The 21,271-nt window shown below is 35.3% G+C and overlaps 2 protein-coding genes across 2 annotated transcripts; one reads left to right on the forward strand and one right to left on the reverse strand.

The window, feature by feature from the left end:
- Nucleotides 1–1,778: 1,778 nt before the first annotated feature.
- On the reverse strand, nt 1,779–4,818 carry LOC113776836 (STOREKEEPER protein-like). Its single transcript, XM_027321892.1, has 2 exons — nt 4,788–4,818; nt 1,779–2,830 (listed from the first exon to the last, which is right to left on the reverse strand). The coding sequence occupies exons 1-2, from the start codon at nt 4,816–4,818 to the stop codon at nt 1,779–1,781; spliced, it is 1,083 nt and encodes a 360-aa protein (XP_027177693.1).
- A 53-nt stretch (nt 4,819–4,871) lies between these two features.
- LOC113778399 lies at nt 4,872–20,787 on the forward strand. Its single transcript, XM_027323801.1, has 15 exons — nt 4,872–5,257; nt 5,333–5,497; nt 5,573–5,737; nt 6,302–6,439; nt 6,564–6,637; nt 9,105–9,287; nt 9,369–9,783; nt 9,900–10,009; nt 12,005–12,180; nt 14,647–14,710; nt 14,848–14,966; nt 16,316–16,405; nt 18,446–18,560; nt 19,724–19,927; nt 20,423–20,787. The coding sequence occupies exons 1-14, from the start codon at nt 4,873–4,875 to the stop codon at nt 19,910–19,912; spliced, it is 2,388 nt and encodes a 795-aa protein (XP_027179602.1). The 5' UTR covers nt 4,872; the 3' UTR covers nt 19,913–19,927; nt 20,423–20,787.
- The last annotated feature ends 484 nt before the right edge of the window (nt 20,788–21,271 follow it).

Here is a 21,271-nt window from a genome sequence, read left to right on the forward strand (position 1 = left end):
AGGGCTGCAAACGAATCGAGCCGCTCGCGAGCGGCTCGAGCTCAAAATATTAAGCCCGGCTCGCGAGTTCGAGTATATATATATATATATTTTTTTTATTTTTTTTAAGTATATATATATTTTTTATTTTTTTATTTTAAGTATATATTTTTTTTATTTTAAGTATATATTTTTTATTTTAAGTATATATATATTATATTTTTTAATTTTAATAGTAAAATTACATATATATCCTTAATATTTTATTATTTATTAAGAAAAAAAATATTATTTTATTTATTTTTTAAAAAATAAAAATAATTATTTTTTATTTTTTCGAGCTCGAGCTCGAGTTCAATGAAATTATGTCGAGGCTCGGCTCGATTAGGCTAAAACTCGACTCGACTCGACTCGTTTGCAGCCCTAGTCGGCCCATTTGGCTTTCGATTTTTAGTGGATTGAGTTAACTAAACCTAACTTGTTCATTGGTTGGGTTGGGTTTTTTCTTTGGATATCCAGCTTGTGTTTAAGCAGATTAAATTCAAAGAATTAGTTAAGGTGAAGCGGTACTCCTCTCTCTCACCTAAACACAACTGAATCATCCCATTGTAATTTCAGCTTGCCTACTAAAATCACTTCTTTTGAGCACTTGCCTTGTTTGGACAGTGATTTTCGATAGAAAAATTTTTACGTTTTTGTGAATGCATTTCTCAATCGCCATTTTACCTCACATATGAATCGTTATAGTATATTTTTTCTATAAAACTTCCAAAAATGGCAATCCAAATGTGTTGCGACGACTATCCGTTTAGATTAGCTATTTTTTGAGGTATTTTTGAAAAATTTTAATGTAGTAGAGTTTTTAGCGTATATTTTGAGATACTTTTAGAAAATATTTTGAAATATTTAAAAGTAGTAGAGTTTTTAAAATATATTTTGAGATACTTTTTAAACATTAAAAAAAATTTAGACTACCTTTAAGAGTACTTTTTAAAAATTTAAGGATCCAAACTATTTGAAAATGTTTGAAAAAACTAGTTTTTGAAAATTTGTACATATTTTGTAGCTTCGTTAGCTGAAACGTCTGTGCTTGCAAGATTTCCAATGGCATGGACATAAAACAACTATTATTTTTTCGAGCTCTGATTGGATTAAGCTTGCAGGCATTAGATGACGATGCTGCAGATGTTTCATAAGGCCTCAAGATAATAGATTTAATATTTGCTTCTTACTACATGATGGAATCAATCAGGACATGTTCCTTGGGCAGTTTATCTGAAATTCTGCATTACCATATCAAAAGCAAATCCTCGCATCTTCCAGACATTTCAGTCTATAAATTTTATCATCCAAATTTTTGCCGACTGCAAAATTTGCATCCCTTGAGCTCCTGTTATTGCTCTTTTCTACACAAGATAAATAGAAACAGGTTTTGGTGTTGCTTGTTGGAGAATTCTTTTCAGCCACAGCAGACATTCAAGAAATAATTGTAGAGATTGATTTTTTATGACTGATAGCAAATACACTACACATTCTACTCTAAATAACAGCTGAAAGCAGGGAAATAAGCATAGAAATTGTTTTCTTTAGTTAATCATAGCTCACCACACTGATTAAACCTGAAATTGTGAGTATCAGAGCATGATCTATCTCCTATCTGCAAAGCAAAGATTTCTCATGTTTGGTAATTCATCCTCTGCAGAGCCAAGGAAGCAAAGAAATAACACTAAGATACATAAAGAGATAATAAAAATGTTACCCTATTTCAGTCCAGAAAGCTGTGATCCTGAATCAAAATATCACCCTTTCTTCATTGCATCCAAGACATGATTTATCAGCTCCATCCTCAAGTTTAACTTCATCAAGAAGAGTTCAATCTCCTTTCTCCGTAATTCCTTCCATTTAACCTCCAACTCCTTTGCCTTCTCGCAATCAATCAAAGTCATATTTCCCCTCATAAAGACTTTCAAACTTTCAGGCATCCACAAAAGTTCAAGATTTTTTACATCAGATGACTCCTCCAAAAATGGATGATTAGGCTTGAAACCTCCTTGATCTTCCTCAACATTCACTTCATCATCATGCTTTAGTTGTAATTTTCTAACCATAGCCTTCTTTCCATCCATTTTCTTCTTCATTCCACTCTTCACATCATCAACAAAATCAACACCACCCCATAGCTTTTTTGAAAGCTCAAAGGAAATAGATTCATGTGGACTCAAGAAAACAGGGTCGTTTCCACTACCTTTACGTTTCTCCAGGATTTTCAAGTAGTTGTTCTTCAAGCGTCTGATTTTCCCATATACCTGAGTCTTTGTAAACTCAAAATGAAGCTTCCCTTTCAAGAACTCATAAACTGCATTCGTGTGAGCTGACAAATCAGTGACATTTTGCAATTTGGCGTAATCAATCACACCTTGGAGTATATCAATCTCATCTTTCTCGGTAAAAACCCTAGCAAAAGAAGATGGAGTGGCATAGACAGAAGCCTTCTTTTGGTTTTCTTTTTTCCTTGCACCAATAACAACATCCTTCCTCGTCTTGTTCTTTCTTGCACCATCCTTCTGATCCCGCTTGGCCCGTTTGAAAGAGTGTTTTTGGGGTGCATCAGAATCAGAACCGGTTCCTGAAGTTGGACGGTATTGGGTTGGTCGTGGACTTGCTTCACGAACAGCTGCTTGTTGAGTTTGAGGGATTCTTTCTTTTTCCTCTTGATCTTCTTCAGGGATTTCCTCTCCTTGCAATGCAGCTTCCGAGATTTCCTTTCCATGTTGAGTTTGAGGGATTCTGTCATTTTCCAGTTTGTCTTCTTCTTCTTCAGGGATTTCCTCTCCTTGTAATGCATCTCCTTCTGGATCATCATTATCATCTCCATCCCCATCATCATCATCTTCCTCTTCCTCTCCTTCTTCTTCTTCTTCTTCTTCTTCTGGGTTTTGGATATCCCATGGAAGGCGAGGGAGACTACTTTTGATGCCCATTTTTCTGTGGGTTGAGAGCTGATCCTTGATGGTTTGAACTTGGAAGCAGTCAATGGCTTATTTAAAGAGTGCAATGCACAGTGCGAAGACCAATGTGAAGGTGAAGGTGAAGAGTCTGGCGCTTCAGCTGACCCATTGAGGCTCTCTTGGTACTCAACTGCTAAAGCACACTCAATCACTTGCTACCTTCTTTTATTAGCCAAAACTCAAAAGACGTTGGCTGTTGCACGCTTGGAGTTCTGACGCGCCCAAATTGCCTTTTTTTTTTATGTAAAGTGCCCAAAAATTTTCTTCCATCATTTTTGGAAACATTTTCTTTATTGTTCAATTGTTGGGGCAGGTATAAAGATTTTTGGGTAGGTATTTATTCTTCATTTGAGCATTTTGAATATAAATGTTTATGAGGTTAAAAGATGAGTAAAAAGATATGAAAGGGGATTAAATGTGTTTAGGGAATAATTGCCAAAACTCTCTATATAATATAAGTGGAAAAAAAATTCACTTTAAGATGTTGAAGGGTCGCTAATTATCAAATAGATATAAGTAGGGACATAAACGAGTCTAATCAGATCGAACATCTTAGTGTTCAAATTTGTTTGATTATTTTAACGAATTTAAATTTTTGTTCAATTTTGAATTGTTTATTTGTTGAATCAAGATTGAATGAGTTTTTGTTATCGAGTTTGAATGTCATTGAATAATGAGTATAAAATGCTGTTTAATCTTGATTTGACTAGTTAGTGAACTAAATTCGAACAAATTCTCATTAAGTCAAGTTTGATTCGAATATTAAGTAGCTTGATTCACCTTCCAATTCCATATATAAGTTTATAGATTTTACAAAACCACAATCTCAACCCTCAATCTACCAATGTTAAATGATACTCCCTCCCTTTTTTTATAATTGACGTTTAAGAAATTTGCTCTTAAGTACTTTTATCTGTCGTTTTACTATCCCCATGCAGCATTAATTATTTTTTCACAATTTTACCCTTTTATCTCTCTTTTCCAATACAGGGTTCTTAATTACTACTCCTAATAAAACAGCACCATTTAGTACTCTAGTGAGAGAAATCATGGGTGAATTGGATCATTAATGAGGGTACAAAAGGAAAGTAGTGTATAGATTTAAACAATGAAAAACTTTTCTTAATTGGTGTGCAAAACCTTAAACGTCAGTTATAAAAAAAGGGAGGGAGTAAAATTTAGATTTATTGAACACCTTTAAATTTAATAGCTAGATTCGAATTCGAAATCGAAATATTGTTATAATTCTTGAAGCATTCAAACTGAATCATATCCTTTTGCCACTAGATTTGAAATATTCGCCGTAACACCTACAAATCCAAAATAGAAAATAATTAGCACATACGGTCACAAAACTGATGTGTTTCAATTATGATATTTTTTATTTTACTTTTATCATAAACACATTCGAGGTGCCTAAATCAAGTCACATTAAAAGCGTAATCAATATGGTTAGATATTTGGATTCTCAACAATTGCATTAGGTGTAACAAAATTTATAAATTTTTAGCAAAAATAGTTAAAACTCATACTATATCGGTTCAAGTCAAGTAAATGAAAGTCGATTTTGTTGAATAGTTTTTTCTTTTTAAAATTTTCTCGTATCACAAATATATTTTTCAATTAACTTTTTATTTTTTTAATTATTTTTTATTTCACATATATTAGATTACAAAATGTATCACATGACATTACAAAAAAATTCAAACAATCTTGTATAAGCTTTTTGCAAGCCCAATGCCCCAATCGCCCGCTGAACAAGTCGGATAGAGAATCATCTAAACGGGCGGGTACCCGTACCTGCATTTGTAGTCTGGCTCCTCCTCGTCATCCCGCGCCCAAAATCTCATTCAAAGGCCTAATTAGAAACCCAAAAAAAAAAAAAATGTCGCAGCCGGAGCCGGTGAACATTCTCTCCGACGACGACGATGAAGACGACGTCGTTGCCAAAACCGGTAATGCAAAGTACAACAGAACTGCTCCGAGATCAGAAAACGACGTCGTCTGCATCGACCTCTCAACTCCATCCCCGTACTTCCCGACGAAGAAGAAGCAAAGATTATCAGACCGCTGGGCTAATTCAAAACCTAGTTCGAGCAATTCTACCGCTCCACTCTTCATCCTTGACGATGACGTCACGCCGCAGAAGCATCCTCCGGGAACCACCCCCACTCAGCCTGTCGTCACCGAGACTCCTCCGAATTTTTCTCATTTCTTCTCCTCCAAGCTCGAGGAGGCCTCAATTCGCAAATGCTCCTATGATTCCTTCGGTATGGATTGTTGGTTGCATTTTATTTTTTGTTATATATTTTTAGCGGTAATTGAGTAAATGTTTTTCGTTTCAGGGTTGAATTCCCCGCCATCTGTTGTTGGGGAGACGCCATTTTCGGATAAAGTGTCCAATTCTGAACTTGCAAATGGTGGATTCAGCAGCGGCAACTACAGTTCTCAACTATTGGCAGCGACAGCAGATGCTGCAGGGGCTTTATTTTCCGTCTACTCTCCCCCCGGTGAGCTTTAACTTTTGCCATATCCCATGAGCTTGAACCATCAATCCCAAGTTTGTATCTTTTTCCGTTTTTCAGGGTTAAATTCTCCTCCATCTGTTGTTGATGAGACACCAATATTGGAAAAAGTGTCCAATTCTGAACTTGCAATTACTGAATTCAAGCGCGTCGACTCCAATTTTCAACAATTGGCAGCAGCAGCAGATGCTCCTGGGGCTTTATTTTCCGACTGCTCGCCCCCTGGTGAGCTCTAGCTTTTGCATACTCCGCGAGCTTGGACTCTAATTTCCCAAGTTCATTCTTTTTTAAACATCTTAACATGCTTTTAGATGAGTTTTGAAGCAACCTTTTGTTTTGCCTCGAAACATTGCCAGGATGATGGGTTTTTTTCTCTACATTTTGCCAGTAGTTGTGCTCAGACAATATGCACTTTCATTTAGTTAACTGGAAGAGATGCTTTAGTTCAATCAGAGCTAAAAATGTAATTCAAGACACAAACCTTGGCGCAATATGCAAGATAGCTGTTCCACTGGTTGAGTGTGAACTTCTATTTTGTCACTCGAATTTTGTTACTACTTTCTTTTTTTAGCAATTTTTGACAAATTACAAAATGTTTAATTGTAAATTCCTTCAAGAAGGCATGCAATTGGATATTTTTGAACCAAAATTTGAAAGAGACCTGCGTAAATGGCCGTTTATGGTTCATTTGCTGTCTGTTAGTTGTTCCATATGCATAACACTTTATGACATATTTGTTACAGTTACTTCATCTTTGTTCTCTTTTTCCTTTTTCTGGAAAATTTTCAGAGAGTAGATTGATATGTCTGCAGTCTGACAATGAGTGTGAGAGAGGATTGGAAGCTGATGAAAGAACTGGTTTGATAGTTGATGTGGCAGAGGAGTTTGAATTGAGCTCCGGATTTGTTGAATCCACACTTTCTTATGGTAAGTGACCTATTCTTTTATGCCTTTATTTTTACCTTTGGCATCAATCTACAAAAGAGAAAATTTAGCTCTCTTCATGAACTCCTTTTACATAGTATCACTGAATAGAAAGCAAATTTGACAGGTAAGGCTAATCAAACGCACCTGGCAGTGGTCAGCTCTCCACGTCCTTGTTCATTGGAATATGATCTATCTCTGGTTTGTTTTCTTGCTACCTGAGAATTTTGCTTTTCATGACTTGTGTTTGCACAGGTTGCATGAGAGTTAAATTTAATGTGGCATTTCCGAACTTATCTCTATTTTGATTTTATTATCTTGAAGCTTTTTGGAATCTTGAAACACTTAATTGGTTACTTGAATTTGCTGTCTCATTTTCTTTTTTAACCTATTTTTAATAGAAATCCAAGGGCGAAATAAATTGAGTTTTGGAATCTTATTTTGAGAAACAGTATATAATTTATTTTAATTGAACTTAAATCATATTTACCCTTCATTTTATATTGGCTAGAGATCTGCTGACAAGGATCTAGTAGCTTGAGACAGAATGAACAGCTAATGTATGACACTTACACTGTAATGGTCATCAGACCATTTTTCTGATCACTGGTTGGCTTCTGTTCCTATTAAATTTGCACTTAACCTTTAATCCCTTCAGAAGTTTAAGTCTGCATGGATACTCATGTTTCTGAAATTTTGGTCTAAGGCACTGGTAGCTTCTCCTCTGGATTGTGATTATACTGTGCTGGCAGCCAAAACTGTGCCAGTTCCCTTCAGTATATCAAGAGATGAATTTTTGCCTTGTACCAATGGATATCCATGTCTGTGCATGATATTAGTAGCAAAACAGGTCGTCACATTGTGTCTTGTTTTGAAGGTATGCTAGGAGAAATAAATAGTGCAATCATAAGAATGGATGATTAGGGCATGTTCTAAGATTGACTTGACATAAACATTCCTGGCTTGGTCCCCATATTCATTTCAGAATCTACCAAAAACGAATATAATGAAGAAACATAGACATGAGTAAGAAAGTGTCTTACTTAGGCGGCTGTTTTTGGTTGCTTAAATTTAGGTAATTCAAACTTCTTGGCTAAAGGTAGTTTTGAGGTATTCTGGTTTGCTTCTGCTTCAACTGTTACTTCTCCATAAATTGAGAAAAGCTGACATTAAGAAGCACCGTCAGAGTCCTTTTGTGAGACAGCATTTGGCATTACAAACAAAACATACGAAACATGCTGGAATTTGTTCTTTTATGTTTGATATATATGTGTGTGTGTGTGTGTGTGTATGTATCTATGTATGTATGTATTTATTCATTTATTAGAGGCTTAAACAGTTTGCAAATTGGTTCAAGTACTTTGAAAGAGCTGACATAACTCAGATCAGGATCTGCACTGGAACTGTAATCGGTCACTTTAGTAGAAGCAATAAAAGTATCTCATAGCTCTAGTCTTTTAACAGCCTTAATGCTCTTTATAAAGCTTGGGAATGAATTAGCAGCAACATTACATGCATTTGTGCAGCAGGTCATCAATTGTTCTACGATCTGCTGAAAATTTAGCAACACCTTGAGTTTTGATCCTGTGTACTGAGATAGTAAATGTTTGATGGCTGGCAATTAGCAAAATTAAATCTTTGTTGAGTTTGATTGTATAACTCAGGAGTTAGCTTAATCTATCACCAGTTTTTTCTCCATCTTCTGACCTCTTTTTGATAGGCTTCTATACAATTAATTCCCTTCCTCCCCATGAACTCATCTGCATACCAGAAGGCAAGAAGGTGAAAGAAAAGATCACCTGAGTTAATTCAGGAAAAAAAAGGAATGGTGAAGCACACATGCAGTTTAAGAATTTATAATAGCCATGAATAGAAATTCAAATGGAAATATGATCCAGTGCCACAAAGCAAGCTGAATGAAGTTAGCTATTGGAAGAAAGAGAAGACCTTTTGTACCTAAGGTGAAATCTGCATTTGGCAATGCTGTTATATTGGATCTCTGTTTTCCTCTTGAAGTATAAGCCTTTCAATAAGGGTTTTGATGTATGCTTGGTGAATTGGTACTAGTACCTTAGTGAGACTTTAGGCACTTGTGGATGATTTATTGGAAAAATAATTGGTCAAGTTAAATGGAATTTCTGGAAATAGTTGATCGTATTGGATTCTTTTCTGCAGAACAGAGTGTTAGCTTGTATTGAGTGCACTAACGAAGCACATGTGCATTCTTATTTTGATAAGGAAAATTGTTCAGGTTATTATATGAAAACAAAAGTATAGACATTGCGTGATATGCCTTTTATAGTTTTCTGCAAATATACTTTCTTTGTGTTTTGATGGGAATTTGAAAACTGAGAGAGGGATAGAAAAGCTGTTTCTGACAACTTCTGACGGAGTACTTGCATTAGAAGCACTAAAAGCCAATGTCTTTAAGACAGCAAAAAACTTTGTACATAAGTTCGATGACTAATTTACGGTGAAAGTTGGAGTTTGGAAATTGCTCTTCCTTTGGAACTTTTAGCTGCAAACTGTCATCTCTATGGCTTTCAATGTACTGAAAATATTACCAAAAGAATTTATATGTACTGGAAATGACTTTATATGAAATGCTTTATTCAAGTGATTTGCCCTACTGTTTTTGTGGATAATGGTTTGATGAATTCCTTTTCAGGTACATGGTACTTTTGGTGATGAGTGTGATAGAAAGGAGCTCATGGTTCAAGTGCCTGAACCAAAAGGCAAAATCAAGAGTAAAGCCATTTCAGAGAAAGGTTCAGATAGTTCAATCAGGAAAGGGAGGATGTTGAAGGAAGCAAGGCTTCTCCTGAAGGAAGAAAGGAAACAGCAGAAAGAAGTAAGTCTTTTCCAGTATGGTGATTAATTGGAACAACAGTAACTTTTAGAGAGGAACAACTCATGGAAGATTAACTTACAGCAAGAAAAACTGGAAAAAGAATCTCAAAAGGCTGAAGCTGCTGAGTTGGTGAAATTGCAGAATGAAAAGCAAAAGATCTACCTGGAGGAGGAGAAATTGGAAAGAGAAGCTCAAAAGGTTGAAGCTTCTGAGTCGGTAAAATTGCAGAAAGAAAAGCAAAAGATCTGCCTGCAGAAGGAGAAATTGGAAAGAGCAGCTGAAAAGGCTGAAGCTGCAGCTTTGAAAAAACTGCAGAAAGAAAAGCAAAAGATCTATCGGCAGCAACAGAAATTGGAAAGAGCAGCTCAAATAGCTGAAGCTGCAGCATTGAAAAAACTAGCAAAAGAAAAGCAGAAGTGGGAAAAAGGAAAGTTTGCCCAAAAAACAATTGTGGCTCAAATAGATAGTAAAATAGTTGAAATGGGGTCAATCGGAGGTATGATGCTTAGTAATACATAGTGCTGTTGTAGCTACTTTGCTAGAGTTCTTTTCATGCACTTTTTTTTTTTTTCTGGTATGGTGTTAAGCAAATGTTTTACTTTTGTATATCAGGACATCTGCTTACAAGGTTTGCAGAAAAGGGTCTCTCATATCGTATAATGTCAAACCCAATTGAAAGATCTATTGTGTGGACAATACCTGTTCCAGAACAATTGGTGCAGGTAATATATGTTTTTACAATGTTTTTCTAATGGGGCAATTTTATATGCTTCATTTGTCACTTTCACAGGTGCATGTAGTTAGATTTTAGAGTTTCCTGCTTTAGTTACACAAGCATAATTTTTTAGAGATGCAAGATAAAAAGAAAAAAAATTTCCTTCTCAAGCAATGATTGAGATGTACTATGCTGATATTCCAATGTCTAATTTTCTTTTGCTTGAATTTGTAAATGCTATTATATGAATGTGTGAAGGTTGCCAATCACTTGAATTCCATTCACATTTATAGGTGTCACCTTCATATAGGCATATGAACTGTAGATAGTATAATACTGGAATGGATGTTGCCCTTCTTGTCATAAGCATTTCCCTTTGGATGAGAAAGGTTTGTTGGATTCTGGCAAGTCATCATTGTTTAGTTATATATGTCTTTCCAATTTTGAGATATAGAGAAGTTTCTGCAATAAATGAATGGGGGCTCATGAAGAAAGTTAGATTGTTATAGTTACTTCTGGAGTCCCAAGATAGCTTAACTGCTACCCCAATGGTGTAATATCATTTGCCTTCTTTTTTTTTTCTTTTCTTTTTCTTATAAATAATTTCCTTGTATTAGAGGCTGCAAAATTTAGGTTCATTGTCAAGTGAAAAACTGGGTAGACAAGATGTAAAATTTGACATTCTCAAAAATGGTGTATTTTGTTTATCAAATAGGGATCATATACCAATAATGCAGATTATGGAATTGCTACCAAATCTATATTATAGTGATGGAATTTTTGTATTCAGTTAAAGTTCTAATAGGATTTCTTCTCTGAGTTTCTTTATTCTCTGCCAAATAGTGTCATGGCGTTTCTTGTTTCTTAGAGGTTAAGATATTAAGATAAATTAAGATAATTTCATGTTTTGAATATTTTTGATCTAATGGAAATCTTAAAGACTATTGTGCACTTTTTGTCTACATTATTGATTGTTTTTCATACCTTTTAGAGAATGTTCATTGAACCTGGATTTTTGACCTACCATATAACAAGTGCTAGGCTGTGTAATAGTTTAGTGTATGTAGTGTAAAAGACGTCTTGGGACTTGGTATGAATTGGTTTTCGGGTCTAAGACAAGAATATTTTAAATTGTTATACAATTAAAGCTGAATCTGTTGACTCCTATTCCTTGTGGAGCTGTGAGGTATAAATATGTGAAGCGATGATGCTTCAGGCGTACTGGTCTTGGTGTGCGATAAGAAGGTTGCAATAGTGTGATGTAGATCTATCGGTTCATATTGGGATGCTTTATACTTTCTGCATCTATGCGCACATCTGTAATTTTTATTGAATCTGTGTCTTTTAGGTGTTCTAGTGATACACCAATTTCTGAGCTAAACCTTACCCTGTTCCTTTCATTGCTATCAAATCTGGATTTTGATTGGCTTGTAAAAATTTTCACACTGAAACGATAAACTTCTCATTGTCAAACATGAGACTGAACTTTGTAAATTTGAAGAGATATTGTCAGTCCCATATTCCTGGGTACCTATGTTAGCTACATCTGTTTTTTGGGCACTGTAACCAGTTGCTTCTTGTTCAATACTCTACTGGATTTAACCTTATGCTTTTCTGGTTCAGTACAGTCAACAAGAAGGTTGAATACAACTTATTTTTTGCACAAACACAATTTATATCCTCTTATAACTATGACCTTGAGTTTCTTGAGTGTTATGTGGGTCAATCTGTATTCTAGTAGATTCCCTGGGGACTTCCACTGGGCTATGCCTTAGCCTTTTGGGCCTTTCAAAAAACCCCTTTAGGTGAACCCAGTATCATTAAGAAGCATGTTTTCATTGGATTTATGTCATGCTCATCGAAATGTTAATCCTGCAAGCCAAGATGCTGTACTTTCTTTTAGCCTATTACTGATTCTTAGTAGTCTTTCTTTGATTTTCTAAATTAATAGGCATGGTGTTTGAACTATATTTTGGAATGTTTTGACTTCGGTGTGATGCAGATTTCATCTGAGGGCATAGTTGTACCATATGTGTTACTCGTATATGGGGCTGAAGAATTCTGCAATCTCATCATGGATGGAACACTTATGGATCAAGTTTCCAGGGTTCAATACCATTATCCAAACCATACGATTTGTTACCTCACAAATAGACTGATGGCCTACATAAATAAACGGTTAGAAGCTATGCTATCTTTCTGATGTAATTTATATTCACACATGGATTTTGGTTATAATTGACTTGATGATATGTTATCACTTACAATAATTTTATGAATGTGGAAATCCTTGAAGAGATGAAGACGTGAGTAGATTTTTGACTATACCATATTGGTATGACTTTGAGAGGAAAGGAATCCAGTATCTACTCATTATTATCTGGTTGCTTATTAGATCTTTGTTTATAGTTTTCACTTCTTTCCTCTGTTTAGTCAACATAATTGAGTTATGTGTTTATTCTTCCTTTTTCAAAAATATGCAGATAGATACACATAGTGGTTTACACACATATTCAGGGCAACATTGGACACACAGATGCATATGTTGTGTGTGTGCTTGTGAGTATTATTTGGTCCTGTAATAACCTGAATGTCAACTTGGGGATTTGTTTGATCAAAGCTGATTCAACTGCTGTTTAAGGTTTCTGGTTATTGGCTAATTATACAATTAAAATGGTAAATGTCAACATGTGTCTTTACTGATTGATAAAAGTGAAAGAGAACGTTTTTGTTAAATAATTTGAGTCTAAAGGTGTGATTTGTCCTCTGGGGCATGGACTTCATTGTTCTGGGCCTATTTGTGTGGTCAATGCTGTATTTCATGTGCTTTGACTTATTGCATTTGTGCTTAATGTACGTATAATTGGCAGTGAGAAAAAAAAAGCTACACAAAGACAAGTGGTTGTAGTACCTAGGAAATTAAGGTAGATGACAAATTTTACTGCTTTTCTTTCAAATCACTCTGGATTAAAGTCTTTAAAGCACTATTGGAGCTTGAATTTCTAAGGCTTAGTAGCTAATTAGAACCCTAACAATGTCACATCCAAATCCACTGGCAATACCATTCTGCTAAATGATATTAGTTCCTGTAATCAAATCCAAAGTCTCAATCTAAACATGTGTCTTTGTGGTCTTATCATGCCATCATCAACATACTAGCCTGCCTACCTTTTTCTGTTATCACTTTTTCAATTTCCATTCTGAGGAAGAAATTAAGAAACCCTAAGTCCTTCCTTTGAAGAAAAATGATGTGGAAACTAGTCTTTCTGATTGATAATCTGGATTGCCAAATCCTAATTAAAATAAGAGAAAGAAAACTTTAATCACGGTGCATATGTTCATTATGTATGTGTTTATAGATGGTGATGCTAAAGTTTTCTGACTTGATTTCTGGATGCTTGCTGTGCTTTTAATGCAAGTTTGGGGTTCAGGCTCATTTCTGGATGTTCAGGTTCAATTCCAAAGTCTGGTAGAGCATGTTTATAGTGCTGCAATTTCATGCTACCCCTACAATTATATTTTCTGGCTTAGAATCATTGGAACAATAATATGCAGATATCTACCACTTGGTTTGTGCTTGTCATTTCAAATCCTATATTTTCATTGTCCACTTAAGCTTTCTGTTTTCATTAAACTCCTGCTGGAGACCAGATGCAGGCATAGACATTTGTCCTTCTTTGACTGTGCTGCCCGACCTGAATATAGCTAGAATAGTATTTAGTCACTATTCTAACATTGCCATGTATACTAGTTAAAAGAGCCCAAAGCCCACAATTAAGTGCAAAGCCAGGCAGAGCACAAGCCCAGAGCTTTTTATCATCTGAAGCAGGTGGCCATTATAAAGCACAAGAAAAGCACATGGAGCCCCCAAAAAAAGAAATCTCTTTGTTGACTTTTCTTTATTTATTTATAAAAACCATTGAATGTCTTCTTATGGGGACCCCTCGTTAATGAGTGGTGTGAGTTTGTGGCATCAGAAGCATAGGATAACTGATTATTACTCGAGTAGACCCTCAATTTTTGTTGACTTGATTAATGAAGATCATAAGGAGCTTCATAGTCTATGCATTTTACGATGCTTGAACCTTGAAAGTTAACTGTTTGTTTGCTATATTTCTATTTTTATCTTTCTTCGAAATTGCATATGTTATTTGTTTTGACTTTCTTAGTATGTAAATTAGCATTCGATGCACTAATTTGCATTTTTGGACATAGAATGTGCTGTTCATTATTCATCTTTTAGTAATGAAAATGTTGAAAAACTGTTGTTGCAGTATTTTATGCTATAAATGAAAACATACGATATGCATAAGAGTCTTAATGTCAATAAAGCTTGCATGCTTTAAACTTTGTGCTTAAGCCTCAGAAGGCCCTTATTCTATAGTGCGCATTGTGCCTTTGACCACCATGTAGCCATGTTGTGTTGTATACTTATGTGATGAATAAAGCTTTTATAGTTTCCATCTGATTTGATTGCTTTGCTGAATTCGTGGCATGTTTCTAATTCTGAACTGAGCTACAGTTATTCTGTATGAGACTTCTGGAATGACGCAATTTTTGACTATTGAAAATATTTGAGTCGCATCGGCTTTTCTTTTTGGATACTCTATTGAATTTTTATGCTTTATGATGTTGATGTAATAGGGAACAAGATCATTATAAGAATCCCAGCAAATATGAAGGTTGGAAGCGCCCACCAATAGAGGAGGTTGTTGGACATGACTTTGTTGTCATTAATAGTCATAATTGCTTGAAGAATTTTGTTTGCAGGGAACAGAAATCTCCTATCAGGACAGCTTATGAAACTAAATGTTGCCTTTAAACCATTTTTTTTCCGGTTCACAGGTATTGGCAAAATTAGCCACTCATTTTACTAGGGTGCATTCAAGACTGTGTTGTGATGAAGCTGAATTAGCAGAACATGTTGTTGGTTTGACTCACAGCCTTGCCTCTTGTCAGTATAGGTATGCAATGGACAGTTCTGTCGTAAGTTTGAGTATGTAGACGACCTGAATGTGTATCTTACAGGTTTGAGCTTTTTATGAGCTGATGTTGCAGATTTATTGAGCATATATAATTATTGGGTGACAACTTTTTCCATCTAAGTAAGAATATAGTACCTAAAAGTTAGTTATTTCAGCTCTACTGCTGTTTTTGTTGCCAGAAGCCATTGGTCTGATTGTACTTACTTAATCCTTACTTCAGTAACAGCATTCTAAAATCCGGCTTGCTCTCTGTTGTATGTCATTTGTCATTAAAATGTTGAGACCTGGGGGTTGAATGGAGCAATACAGTTAAGGGAATGGGTAATTCTCACAAAAATGAGATGAACTAACTTTGAATCCCTTTGCACTTGGTTGAATGAGATTTCTAGAGGGATAATGTACAAAATGAAGCAAGAATAACAAATTGAAACAAAAACTTCAGGGTGTAATATTTTATTTGGCTAATCCTGTCTTTAGGGGCCAAAGTTGTATTTACCTGAGAGGAGAAGGTGATTTTAGGTGAGAGGTTATTCGCCTCTGGCCTTCACTGTTCACTTCAGTTTAGTATTTGTAAGAATATTGTTGTATTTAACTAAGGTTGCCAATGTCCGTTGTTGGTCTATTATGATTTATAACTCTGAAGTCGTCCTTTTTTCATCTCCAATTTCTTCTTTAGTCTGCTGTATTTACCCCATTTTCCTTTTCCCATTCTCATCTGTGTGTCTTCTTGAAATCAGTTAGGTCAATCTAAATATGCCCAGGGAATGTTGACTATAAATGGGCTAATCTGGTCGTCTTGTTTAATAATGCATGATATATGCCATGGGGGAACATTTTGTATGGTGGTAAAGAAGACAAAATGGAAAACGTATAAGGAGAACAGAAGAAAGGAAATGAGTTCCAACCTGTACCAGATATCAAGTTTACATTGGACTATGGTACAGTCTGATATGTACTACAAACCTTATTTAAATTTTAAGCATACAAACCTACTTAAAACTCTGTCAAATCTGGCCATAGAACTTATTTGTGGAAGCTAAAAATGATATGCTACACTTCCCAGGTTGGTTTTGTCGACCTAGATATTAGTTACAAGTAGGTTTTATGTCTTTCTGCATGAGGATTAGGGGATTAGAATTTATTTATTTATTTTTTTAAAAAAGTTTTTGATGGATCAAATGCTTGACCTGTAACTGCAACAAAGTTTTGACAAGGTCTGATTAACTACTTCAGTGCTCTTTGTGGATACCATCAAATTTCCACCTTGGCCGAAAGTTGGTCAAAATCTAGTACTTAGGTCCTTTGCTATCTGCTTTTTACCAATGCAGGAAGAAGCCAACACCATTATCAGTGAATGCAAATGGCTCTCTTGTACCCAAGGATTGTGCTGATAGAAATCTCATAAAGAAGAATACATGGTAAGTAATTTCAAACAGTTTGTTCATTAAGGGATCTTGGTTCTTGCTGTAGGAATTTATTTGGTTTTTTCCCCCTCTAATCTAAAGTTTTTTGGGCTAATGCATCATGCTCTAAACATGCAACTCATGATTTCGCTATCATTTTCACTTACTATTTTACTTCAGCATAGCAATCCATTCTTGATGTTTTAAAATGTACACTACTTTTACTTAATACTTCGATTTATGAATGATATAAGAATTCATATGGAAATTGGATTTATTGGTGTCCACTGTGTCAGATTTGTTTGAACTGGCTCATTCAGATAATACTGGCCTATCTTCCATTGCTGTCAAATCAGCTGAATATAGCCCCTTTTTAAGCTAAAAGCTAGTTTTGTGTTTTGAAATCTGCTTTTACCTTACTTTAAGCTGGAAAAGTGCCATTCGAAGAAACGTGCCTCAAGGTGCTATTGTGAACAGCTTTTGACTGTTTAAAACTTTTACACTTCAAAATTTTTAAACAGCTTTACAAAAATGGCATTTCTTTAGCAGCTTTAAAAAGGAGGAGGAAATTCGTCAAAGAAAAATAAGCAGGAGAGGTTGAAGACTTGCGCATTGTTTTTAACTTTGTTTGACAATCGTTTTTGGATTAATATTATTATACTCAGTTTGTCAGGAACTTGGAAAAATGATAATATAAGAGAATGGCAGAAGCGCTAATAAAAGTTCAAAATGCTTTGTAGTGTGTTATTCCTTGGACTATATTATGTTGCACATCTAAGACCTAACACTAGGAACACTTTAGCATGGGTTGCTATGAAGCACCAAGTACCATAGTTTCTGCTTCCTATTGTATTTTAGCATGATATAACTTCTTAAGGCTATCTTGTGCTGCCCAGCAATTCAACATTTCGAGTTTAGTCCTATTGCTCTGTTTTGACCTCCTTTTCTGTAGACAATTTAATCCTGGGGTAAGCTAAAGTTGCAACCTTTCTTACAGGAGTATATGCGTATATTACATCTCTACTTTGTCTTTTTTTATCCCCTTTTTTCTAATGATGTGAACAAAGATCAAGCACAGTAAATTAGAAGAAAGTAAGAATTACCTCATCCTTTTTTTTTTTTTTTTAAAAGGTTTACCTCATTTTCCTCTTCAGGATGGTCTGTTATATGAGTAAGTGTCTCACAGAGAAAACATAAACAAAGCATGGATTTAAAAGTTGTTGAATATTTAACTGGGGTAAGGCAGAGCAAAATTGAAAGATTAATGAGAATTTAGGATAAGTGAAAAGGCAGAGCGAAGTTGGAAATTAACTTTTTATATGCTAAAACTCAGTTAAAAATTCATCTGCAGGAGTTCAGTTCCCCCTAGCAACCATTAGTTGCGAATTATGTTCCCCAATGTTTTTACAGTTTGATCCTTTGTCACTTTTATCTAGGATAACACTTTATCAATTACAGTTTATCCCTTTTTTTGGGGATTTTTTTTGTTGTGGGGGGGGGGGGGGGTGGAGATTTCTGCCTGGTTTCCACGATTATTTCTTATGAATTACAGAATAATGCATTAACATACTGAAGCGGGAACCTGAACTAAGAGAAGTTATTGGGATTGATATCTAGAGTCTTCAGTTTACATATGCATTAGCTAAAAAGGTGGTTAGTGAGACACATTTCCAAAAACCAGATCAGCAGTTGCCATAGCATGTAAGACATGCACTGGTGCACCCAATTGTATAGGTTGCAATCCTTTACATAGGGGAAAGAATACAAGGATTTCATTGTTAATGTGTATATACTTGGAGACCTGAGGAATATAAGGAGCAAGTTTTGCTCATGAGGTTTTGGTGTGGCTATGAAAGAGTTAAATTTCACCTTTGTCACAGCTCTGAAATCAATCTAGCAATTTTTAATTTTTTTTACCCTGGATATTTAAACTGTAGTTATTCTGTATGCAAGATGCTTCTTCTGCTATAAAGGCTGTCATTAGGTATATTTGTATCATGTGCTATATAACAATCTTGGTTTTTGCACTTATATTCCGTGTACAATTAATTGCAGGTTAAAAGCATTGGTAGCTATCCCTAAGGTACAACCACGGTTTGCCATTGCTATATGGAAAAAGTATCCCACAATGAAATCACTTTTGACTGTTTACATGGATCCGAGTAAATCGGTTAGTATCAATACAGAATTTTTTAAAACTCTCTCTCTCTCTCTCTCTCTCTCTCATCATTAGATAATTCTTATATGTTGAAAATTCTACTTGTCAACTATTTTATTCTATTAATTTGCCACAATACCTTGTCTTGCCCGTGGTTGCCAGTTCATTTGAAGACCTTTCTAAGCTACTCTGTTGACTGTCTCCATGTCCATATTTGGGGACAAGAATATGTAAATTTTTAATTGTTGATCTGGTTTTGAAAATCTCAGATAAGAGAAATCAAATTGGCTGCAAGTGTGATGGTTTATGTCATCCTTTCAAGGGTGCCACAGAATGGAATAAAAAGGTCTGCTTGAGAAAGTCTTCCCCCACCCCCAAAAAAAAAAGAACTATTAAATTGATAAATAAATAAAACTTAAGGGAATCAACATATGTGCTCTAAGTTGGTTACAAAAACAGGATAGGTATTTCATTAGACTTTCTTATATTTCTAGGACTGCTTTTTAGCAGTTACATGAACTTATAATGGTAGCTATAATGGTAGCTTTCCTGAAAGCTTTTGAAATAGTTGAAGCTTGACTAGTTCCTGAATTACCACGGTTTCTTTTCTTGGTTTTCCAGTACTTTACATGACCAAAAGGCTGTTTTGATACTTCTCTTGGTTTTTTTTCTTTTTCATTTTTTTAAACTTGCTTGTTATTTTATCTAGAATTTCAAATTAGCCAAAGAAATTTTTTCCATTAGGATTGCACACTCCCGAGTTTCAGGTTTCACTATTAAGGATCTATAATGTTCTGCATCCGATGTGATTGCCCCATTGAGGTTTTCTGTAAAAGGGGCTGGGTGATAGTTGCAAAAGGCAAATAGATTTATTCTATTAAACACTTAGATTACTTTCTAAAGAACTAGAAGATTGGACCAGTTTCCATAACCTAAGCTGTTCATTTAAATTTTTGTGAGGGGAAATTAGCTTAAAGTTCAGATATTGCCTGTTAAAAGATTGGCTGAGATTCCAGATTGTGCTTATGGATGATGTGTGTGTTAGGTTTTTGCTTCTCTCATAATTATAATGCAAAATTTGATCAATTGTGTTGGCCTGAGTCCAATATGATCTATATGTTCTCTGGTTGACGTCAGTTTCGGTTCGAGTTTAAGTTTCTTCTGCATGTTGTCAGGTGCATGAGAAAGAATTTTTGCTCCAAGATTTGACTACAGAAGGTTTACTTGGTGATGACAGAAGATTAGGAGAGATTTGTTCTAAGAGAATTTGTAGGGTACTCATGGCTCAATGTGGGAACGTCATTACTGATGACGTTGAGCATGGAGCTGATTTTTTTTCGTTTACCAGCCCACTCTGCTGTTAATGCTCCCGCTACTAGGTTTGTACATGCTCTCGAGTCTGGACATTGCTTTTACCAATATTACTTGTGTTTTTTGCTTCAGTGTTTTTTTTCTTTTTTGGAAGTATATACATGTTTGAATCTATGGGGTAAAAGAGTAGTGGCATCTTTTCTGCAACTGACTGCTCACTAGTGAAGTTACTAGGATAAGAAGTAACTAGTGAAGTGACTGCTTAGTATGTCATGGTTATGGTCCAATCTGTGCTTCAAAAAATTTGCTTTGATGCAATCAGAGGGATTGCAGTTCGATGTCATTAATTGCTTTACTTGTATGTAAAAGTTGAATTCCCTTCCTCCCTCCAGAAAAAAAGGGCTGTTAAGAAATCAGAAAAAGAGTTGATTAGATCTTTTTTTTTTTTTTTTAAACAGGGACTTAGTCATTTTCTCGTTTGAAACTTCCTGATGTACCGCAATGCTTCTGCCTTCACTTTACAGATTGAAAGTTGTTAAGAAATCTCTGATCATGAATTGCAGGCTGATTGAAAGTTATTTGGCAAGTGTTGTATCCTATTCGAATGAGGAAAAGATATTACAATCTTATCAGTTGTGAACTGGATAAAGCAGCATGCGGCAGCGTATTTATCAAATCAATGTGGCCTCAACAACTTGTTGGAAGCTTTTCTGCTGTGATGTCAGATCAGTGGAGGTGAAAAGATTTAGATTATCACCTTTCAGCTACGACTATATTGGCATATGTATATATGTCTTTTGCTAACATCAATGTTGCAAAACCTTGTCCAATTGACCTCTGCTATTATTTTCTAATTGGAAAATGAAGCATCGTGGAAAACTGACTAATAAGAAAGTTGAACTTTTTATCACAAATGCTTTGGCCCATATATTTGGTGTCTATCTCGCGAGCATTGTAGTTTGTGCATGTAAAGCACTTCACATGCACATAAAGCTGTGTTGAGACAATATCAGTTGGAGTCTCATCTCATATATTTTGTCTAGCTACTTTATTCGATTTTAAAGGACTTTCTGCAGTTACAAGTAAATGCAGACGGATACTCACTCTGGTGCATGCTCCGTTCCTCATGGAAAGCATGGGGAAAGAGAGGAAGAAACCGAACAGAGATAAATGCCAGAACTTCTCTTTTTCAAAATCCAATAGTTATCTCATTTAGGTGATTCTACTTCACCAGCGTTCAATTGTTGTTGGTTGATTCATGTTTGATTCTGATGTCAGCTCTCTCTCTCTCTCTCTCTATATATATATATATATATCGTGAATTTCCATTTGGTTGCCATCAGTATTATAAAAGAGAGTAGGCTTTTGCAGCAGTGTATGTAATCCAAATGTGATTTAAGCAAGGTTGGCTT

The sequence above is a fragment of the Coffea eugenioides genome, chromosome 7 (assembly GCF_003713205.1).
Source record: "Coffea eugenioides isolate CCC68of chromosome 7, Ceug_1.0, whole genome shotgun sequence".
NCBI classification, from domain to species: domain Eukaryota; kingdom Viridiplantae; phylum Streptophyta; class Magnoliopsida; order Gentianales; family Rubiaceae; genus Coffea; species Coffea eugenioides.

Coding starts and splice junctions, on each gene's coding strand:
- LOC113778399 (XM_027323801.1), top strand. CDS start 4,873: ATGTCGCAGCCGGAGCCGGTGAACATTCTCTCCGACGACGACGATGAA. Junction 14,711..14,847: donor AGCGCCCACCAATAGAGGAG/GTTGTTGGACAT, acceptor TCCGGTTCACAG/GTATTGGCAAAATTAGCCAC. Junction 16,406..18,445: donor CTCATAAAGAAGAATACATG/GTAAGTAATTTC, acceptor AATTAATTGCAG/GTTAAAAGCATTGGTAGCTA.
- LOC113776836 (XM_027321892.1), bottom strand. CDS start 4,818: ATGACGAGGAGGAGCCAGACTACAAATGCAG. Junction 2,831..4,787: donor GAGCCAGACTACAAATGCAG/GTACGGGTACCC, acceptor ATGATGATCCAG/AAGGAGATGCATTACAAGGA.